The 8,100-nt window shown below is 46.1% G+C and overlaps 1 protein-coding gene across 1 annotated transcript in view; it reads left to right on the plus strand.

Moving 5' to 3' along the window:
- The window catches only part of PTGER3 (prostaglandin E receptor 3 (subtype EP3)), a gene marked incomplete at its 5' end in the record, with an annotated part of 7,467 nt that extends 323 nt beyond the window's left edge, over positions 1–7,144 (plus strand). Inside the window, 2 exons of the mRNA XM_009877792.1 lie at positions 1–214; positions 6,857–7,144. Coding sequence (XP_009876094.1) covers positions 1–214; positions 6,857–7,144 — 502 coding nt within the window. The remainder of the gene's footprint in view (positions 215–6,856) is intronic.
- Between the last annotated feature and the right edge of the window lie 956 nt (positions 7,145–8,100).

Raw genomic sequence — 8,100 nt, forward strand, 5'->3', positions numbered from 1 at the left:
CTTCTTCGCCCCCACCTTCGCCGTCCTGGGGCTCCTCTCCCTCGTGGTGACGGTGGCGTGCAACCTGGCCACCATCGAGGCCTTGGTGTCTCGCTGTCGGACCAAAGCGACCGCGTCGCACTCCAGCAAGCAGTGGGGGCGGATCGCCATGGAGACGCTCATCCAGCTCCTGGGGATCATGTGTGTTCTCTCAGCCTGCTGGTCACCGCTGCTGGTAGGTCACCGCGCTGGTCAGCCCCTGGTTAACTCCCTCCTTCCCCCAGGTGGTGGGAGGGCACTGGGGTGCAGGTTTCTCCATGGAGATGGCCTCAGAGGAGGGAAAGCGGGGACAGAGATGTCAGCTGGGAGAGGGAGAGAAGCTGGGAGAGGTCCGAGAAGACAGCCAAAGAGTCGAAAGAGGGATCTTGAGGAAAGCTAGGGTCTCGTGCTGAGGAGGAAGGCAGGACATCTGGCATGTACCCACAGGGAGCACCCGGGGGTCAGGGGGTGACGGGACGAGGGGTGCTGGAGCCCGCTTCTTCCTTGTTTAGGGGAACCTGCAAGGAAATTTATTGAGATCTTACAATGGTGGAGCCCTGTGCTCACGGGAAATAGCCATTTGTAGCTTGTTGCGTTTTTTTATTTGCTCCCACCTTGCAGCAAAGCTTTCTTCAGAGCTGTAGGAGAAAAGCTGCGACTCATGACTTTGCGAGCACCTTCTGTTTGTCAAAAGGTTGGTGTTCGCTATATCACAGTCTCTGTCTCCGAAGACTTTCAAAACCCACCTGGACATGTTCCTCTGTGATCTGCTCAAGGTGATTCTGCTCTGGCAGGGGGGTTGGACTAGGTGACCTTCAGAGGTCCCTTCCAACCCTGACTGTTCTGTGATTCGGAATTTACAGCAGCATTCTGGGCTCTTTGTTTTTTTTTAAAGGACACTTGCATCTCTTTCTGCTCTTGTTATTGCTCAGTTACGCGCTTTCTTGTCCAGCTGGGGTTTAGGAGCGGAGGAGGCTGGATCCATATCTTCTGCCATGTAGGACAGGGGCATATCCAGGAGCCTGACAGCCCAGCTAGAAAGGCCAGCTGATTCTGCTCTCCAAGGATAGTGTGACTTTTAGAAAGTTTGTACTCGGAATGCAGAAGCAGATGGAAAAGGCTGAAGCTAGATATGGTAAATTTGAAATTATGTGGAAGTTACTTTATGGCCGGAGAAGGGGTTTTCTTCCTTCTTGTGCACAGAGAACATGAGCTCTTGTAAATGGGGCTGTGACAGGAGGAATGGCCGACAAAGCTGACAGCCGATGGGGATGAGGTAAAGAGAGAAAACAATTTTAGTAATGTTATCCTTGTAAATTAATTAAAATTCTGTCAAATTTCCAAAATAACCCCACCACCACATAAGTCAGAGGCAGTAAGTTAACTTTTTAGAGCTGATTAGCAGCTTGTGACAGAAGTAAAATACGAAACTGCACTGAAAATGTAGTGAGAACTCGAGAGCAAAAAATAACGTTCTGGTCCTTAGACCCCAAGGAACATGAAACTTGGGAAGTCATCGTGTCTGTGTCTCTGTGTGTGGCTGTGGCACAGGTCAGTGGTGAGCCTGGCAGTGCTGGTTCAACGGTTGGACTCGATCTTAAAGATCTTTTCCAACCTGAGCAGTTCTGGGATTCTCTTTTGTTCCCATGGCATTTTTGCAGATGCAGCAGTCAGCAGTCAAACCCACAGAGCTGCCCCCGCCCTGCTGAATGAATCTGTGGGATGAGTTAACGGAGCGGAGCCTGGCTCAGGGAGCCCACTGCAATCACCACTGACCCCTCTAGAAACCTCTTGGGCAGCTGGTAAGAGAGGGCTGGGCTCCTCAGGGGTTTGGCCACGGAAGGTGACCCGACTCCCTGGCGAGGAGCCTACCTTTCCCAGTTCAAAGTCGATCCCAGCTGAAGAGCTACTGGTTGGCAGCGCTTTGCATGCGAGCAGCTCCCTTCCTCGCGTGGCAGCAGCACTCGGGAGCCTGCAGCTTTTTCTGTGGAGTTCTGCAAAACTTCTCTGCCTGGTCAGCATGTTCTCCAGGCTTCGTGTTCTTGGGATCAAGAATCACAACTGTGGGAGCATTTTTATACACTTGAACTTTTTTTCTGTATAGTCACAAACTACCAATTAGGAATAAGAGGCTGGGTTTTTGGAAGAGCGACCAGAGGGTAATGCAAGTGCCTTTTCAGTGAAAGCCAGATTGTAGAACTCATTTAATCTGTAGCTATGTCATTCAGCAGTTGTAAGAAATTTAGCTGAATCAGAGGAGTTTTTTGTGGTGGATTTTCTTTTTTTTTTAAAAAAAAGGAAATCTGAGTTTTATAACTGAGAACTGAGAGATTCTGATGATTATTGCTATTGGGTAAACAATATCCTTTTGCACAGACAGCATTTTTAGACTTGATCTGTTGATGAAAATGACAAAATCAAATGTGATGCAACAGAAAAGTGAGATTTCTGACAATGGTGGCAGCGCTCTAAACATCTTCATGAAGCATCCTCCCTTTTCTTAGTTTGGGCTGGATTTGGTAAAGAGGGGAAGTGCATACATAGTGCAGGCATCTTCTTTCATTGTGTACTCAGGATCCTACTTGAATTCAGCATGGAGAGCCTGGGAGAACGCTGCATTTAAATAAGATACCTCTTTATCGTAAGTGGTTTCCAGTTCAGGCTCATCTGCTATTTATTTTGGTGCTCAGCTGTGGAGCATAGCCATTAAACTAAAGTGACAGTGGATTAAAATGAGTCTGAGGTAAAATAGAGCGAGCTACTCCCTGACTGCACCCAAACACTGGTGCGGCACCACCTGGAATTCTCATTAATAATTCTTTCAGAGCTCCAGGCTACAAAACTATGCACTTGCATAATGTAGGTGTGAAAAGCACCTTCACTCATTAAAAAAAAAAAAATACAGTGATATCACTGAGCTGCCAGGAAAATCGATGACCCCTTTCCTGCAGATGGGCAACTTCCCGCTAATGCTCCTTTTCCATGTGAGGCTGAAATAGCCACCTGTCTCAGAAATGATCATTTCGGTTTGGCCAAAAGACTGGATTTTGCTGGTCTCTATTTGTCTACATAAGGTCAAAACCAAGTGGTAAAAATTCAACCATGTCTGTTTGAATCCCACTAGACTTTGATGGGCCCTTCTCATCATTCCCTACATTATTATCCTTCTGTAAGTGTGATCTTTGTTGTGATGTGCAGTATTTCTGCTTCAAAAAAAAGATGTCCATGGCTGTGCTAGGCGATGGGAAGTTCTCCTTCAGAAGCAGAGCCTGTAATGGTATTTGGCTGGCTCGAGCTGAAGTCTTTCCTTCTCCAGTGGAGGCGGCGGAAAAGAGTCCTAAAAATTTAATGAGACAAAATTATGGGTTTGGTTTTAAAGCAAGGTGGAGCGTGACCGTAGGTGTTGTTAATCATTACAAGGGAAAATCGTGGCGTTCCGCTGTTCGCTCACCCCAGCCACTGTCTGTATTTCATTAGGAGAGTCCTCTGTTCCTTCCACTGCTCACTTCTGCGTGTGTGAGAGGGTTATTTAAGCAACAGATCAGGGCTAATGGGAGAGGAGAAGCGGGGTGAGAGGATGATTGCTCCTGTCTTCATGATGCGTAGAAAACATGTTTCTTTTTTTGGAAGCTACCTCAAGAAAAGATTTTGCAGTCTTGGGCCAGAGGTTTCCCATCAGATACTTAGCCCACATGCTAGACCAGCTATTCAGCTCTTGCTAGGCTGGAAAATGTGCAGAACTGCTGTTTATTTTCTATCTTTTCCTGCAGATAGCAGCAGTTTCCAACACAGTTTGTAAAACTGGGAAAAAAAAAACCTTTGGGAAAGTTTTTGTCTTCTTTTTAAATTTATTTTGTTTTTCCCTAACAACAATGGAAGTTTGTTCTAAACTCTTTGCGATATAATAATAAGCTGCCTAGGAGTCAGACTGAGGTAACGCAGGCTGCCCGTGTGAAGTGAAGCCCGTGGCAATCCATCACGGTGATGCTTGCCATCTGGGGAGCCTGTGCAAAGCCCTGAAACATTCTTGTGTACCACAATCCAACTTTATTCAAAACACGATAAAGATATCTCACGAAAGGCGTCTTGTCTTTGGTTGTAAGTTTGAAAAATGGGGCCGAGGAGGTTTGATGTTATTATAGAACTACATTCAGTGGTAACAGTCAAGTTTTATCCACTCTAATTGAATAAATGCAATTATCAACTGTATTACTATATGCATTTCTAATTGGCATAAATCGTGTAGCTCCATTGACTTTATTTGACCCAATGTGTTTCCTCTGCCTTTTGCAGTCTTTCTTGTAATTCATTTAGAAGACCAGCACAGGCCATGATAAACAGCCTCTAAGGATCTCAGACAAATGAAATTTCCAGTAGTGCAATTGTCGGTCCAACAAATGCTCCAATAAAGGAACATTATGTAAGAAAACCAAAAATAAGCAGCAGTCTTCTGCTTGGGAAACGTATTTTTAATAGCCTGGTATTTTTGTAGCTCCGTGGGTTCGTTAACAAAAGAACGAGATGACGAAGTCTGCGAAACGAGGGTGGTTGTGGAGTTCCCAGAGGCAGAGGTAGAAGAGCTGAGCTGGGAGAAAGCAGTCGGAGCAGCGGGAGTAACAAAACGTGGAGTGGTTTCCCTTGGTTATACCGTGGACCCAGAGTATTTACACGTTGCTACTGCTCTTCATGGGATGGCAATGCCACAGTCCCCGCCGGGGCGGGCACGGGAGGGAGATGCTGTGATGGTGACAGCATTCCGAGCTGGTGGTGACAGGGGAAGCAGTAGGACTGTGGTTGTGTGGGTCCGATGCTCTGCACATGGTCCGGATCTGTATCTGCTCATGTGTTTAAAAAAGCTCTGCCGATGGTTAGTTGTCATTTTCATTTAAATTAAATGCAGTGGATGGAATCCTCAACTGCTTCTATTTAAAGAAACAAAAACAATTCTGCTTTGCTGTCCTAGCTGCCCCGCCTGCCCGACTCATCTAAGTCTTTCCAAGGTCAACACACGGTTATTGATCTGGCACCCAGAATATCCCTTTGGATGGAAAAATCCTCCCCTGGAGCCTCTGCTCCTGGTCACTCTTGCTCTGACTGTCCCGGTTTATGGGGACAGCAGCTGCCCAGATGTGACCTTTCTGGGTGACATCTGCACTCAGGAGACAGCCTTCTCTGGGAAAACCTTGGCTGGGACCGCTCGGCTTGCATCGCTGGCTTGTCTTGGGTCTTGCCAGAGGCTGAAATCCAGAAAGTTGGGCAAGGCTGTGAATAACAGACTTTGAGTCTCATCCCTCAAGCGTTTTCAGGGCTGGCCAGCAGGTTTTTTAGCCTATGGTGCCCCTGACCTTTGCAAAGCTGAATGGTGCACGTCGGAGCCGTGGTGCAGAGGTATCCGTCTCCGTGACATCAAAATGTGCTCGCCTGCTGCATCCCTGTTCCAGGATTTCCAGGCAGTAATTTCAGATGTTACAAAGCATGCCCTGTCCTCACATCACCAGCTCTGCCTTCTTCCTGGCTCTAAAGCACCTGAGAGCTTCCTCATGGGTCTCAGGCAGGTGTTTTCCCCATTTTCCAGGTGGTTTGGCAGTGAGTTGCGTGGCAAGTGCCTGCTCAGAGGATGTTTTGATCCCTGTGTTTATGGGAAAAAAACTCCACAAACAACACAATCCAAAATCTAATGTAGTTTATCTGTAGAAAAGCAACTAAAAGCCTCTGAAGTGATATATTTTCAAGCAGCTGTAGTTGGTAAGAAAGCTCAGGAGGGAGCTGCAGGCAGCAGATACTGGCTAAACCATGGGAAATTATATCTGGTAAAGTGAGGGTAAAGGTGGCCTCGTGTTTCAAGGCTCATGGCACCGATGGGTGAAAAGCAAGTTCATGTCTAAATTTGGCAAATGAGGGCGTATGATGTGGTGTTGTTTTAGTTGACTGAAATGTTATAATGCAGTGTCCTGTTTAGAAGTCTGTTCAAGGTTGTACGCCTTGTAGCAACCCATAAGAAAAATGGATCCTTCCTCCCGGAGGAAACTTCTACTCATGTGAGATCTTTTACAGTGTAAATCGTGTCTCTCGGCCATGCCGGTTAGGAAGCTGTGGGAAACAGATTGCTGAAAACGCCACCCTGCTCGCTGGGGAGCTGAACTGGATGCAGAAATGAGGAATATAGGTCAGGTTAACACAAAACTCGGGCTGTGGCAATGGGCTTCAGATGTTTTCTTGACCTTTATTAACCCTTTTCTTTTAATTTGGCTCAGTTCATAAGGAGAATGGTTTACCTTAAAATCAAATTCTAGGATTTAGAAGTCGTAGAATAAGACATCTACGCGTAAAAGAAAATGAAGACATCTTTGTATTTGAAATTCTTTTTTTCTGCCATTTACTGTTCATGAGGTAATTTTAAAAGAGCGCTACTCATCATGAGTTGCTCATCTGCTCCTTGTAATTGTGATAAAGTGATGATGATAAAATGAGCCCCCCTGAGTCAGTTTTGCAAGGTCAGTAATTTCCCTTTCTCACCAAGGCCGTGCAGGACCTCTGGGATCTCAGAGGCAGCTTTCTGTGGTGTCTCAAGCAGGGGAGCAGCATGTGCCGCCTTGTTGTGGCTGAAGATCTCTAAACAAATCTGACTGATGGCTGGAGGGTGTCGTGTTTATCGCTCATTTTACACAGACACACAAATGGAGCTGCTCTCGCAGTGCTTATTTGCTCCGCTCACACTTTAAATTGGACGACGAAGGAAATAAAATTTTGCAACAGGATTTTATCTTTGGGGATGTTTGCATACAGCGATATGGAGATAGCAGCCTCGTAACATGTGTCACTTCTTCCCTCTCCTTAGATAATGATGTTGAAGATGATCTTCAGCCACACGTCGTTTGAACGCTGTAGGAGATTCTCCAGTGAAGCCGAAAGCTCAGAACTGCACAAAGAATGCAATTTCTTCCTGACAGCCGTGCGCTTGGCCTCCCTCAACCAGATCCTGGACCCGTGGGTTTACCTGCTCCTCAGAAAGATCCTCCTCCAGAAGTTCTGCCAAGCAGCCAACGCCGTCTCCAAGTGCTCGAACAACGAGTGGAAGGAAAGGTCGATCACCTTGTCTGAAGAAATCCGACGGACAGCGGCATGAAGGAATGTTGAACCGTTTTCCTGGAAACCACTTCTGCCAACGAGTGGTTTAAAGTCTTACTGTGAATCGGGGTACCCGTGGCAAGTCAGTGGCAGCGTGTGCAGCTGCGAGTGGTGTTACTGAGTGCACTTCCCAGTGCCAAAGGGTTATTTATCCAATGTGCCAAAAAAATCTCAAATGCGGAAGGCAGAATTGCTTTTGTTTCTACGTTCCATTGTTGTTGCCATTCGTAACCGAGCTGCAGCAGAACACAATGTTTTGTGTGCCTAAAATAGAGTTCGGAGGGAATTTTCTTGTGTTAAGGTAGGAAAAATGCATTTCCTGTCAGGGGACACTTGGAACGGTTTCAACAGATGCTGCTGCTGAAGAGACCCGCTCCTATGTATGTTTTAATACTAAGCTTATCTACGTCAGAGAGTCCTTCCTCCTTTTTTCTGGAGGGACAAGGAGAGAAAAGGGCAAAACCCCCAAGAATTCAAGAAAGGCAAAATTGAGAGGCTTCATTTCAGTTTCAGTGGCTTAAAACTGCAAAGGTCATGCTGTAGTGATGATGTTACATCGTTCTCTCCCTCTAGCCGAAGGTAACACATGTCTCAGGACATGTGGGTTTACCCTGACAAATACTTTTTCTGTGTGGATGTTAAATAAGCTCATCTGCCGAGGAGGCTGTAGCGTTGGGACAAATAGCACACGTGAGAAATCCATGAATTTTTAATTTTTTTTTTAAATAGCAGCCTGTGAAATGCCCAGGCTTAACCAGAATTGCTGTTTGCAAAGCACACGATAAAACTACTTTGAGCAGATGGAGAGGGTGATAAACAGGTTGTAAGAGACAGTAAATGTTCTTCTTCCTGTGGATTAATGGCAACATTTAATAAAGCCAGAAATACTGTTTTCACATGAGTTGTTCTATTCAGAAATGCACATGTGTCTGGGAACAAAATGAACATCAAATG

This window comes from Apaloderma vittatum, unplaced genomic scaffold (genome assembly GCF_000703405.1).
Source record: "Apaloderma vittatum isolate BGI_N311 unplaced genomic scaffold, ASM70340v1 scaffold31221, whole genome shotgun sequence".
In the NCBI taxonomy this organism is placed as follows: Eukaryota; Metazoa; Chordata; class Aves; order Trogoniformes; family Trogonidae; genus Apaloderma; species Apaloderma vittatum.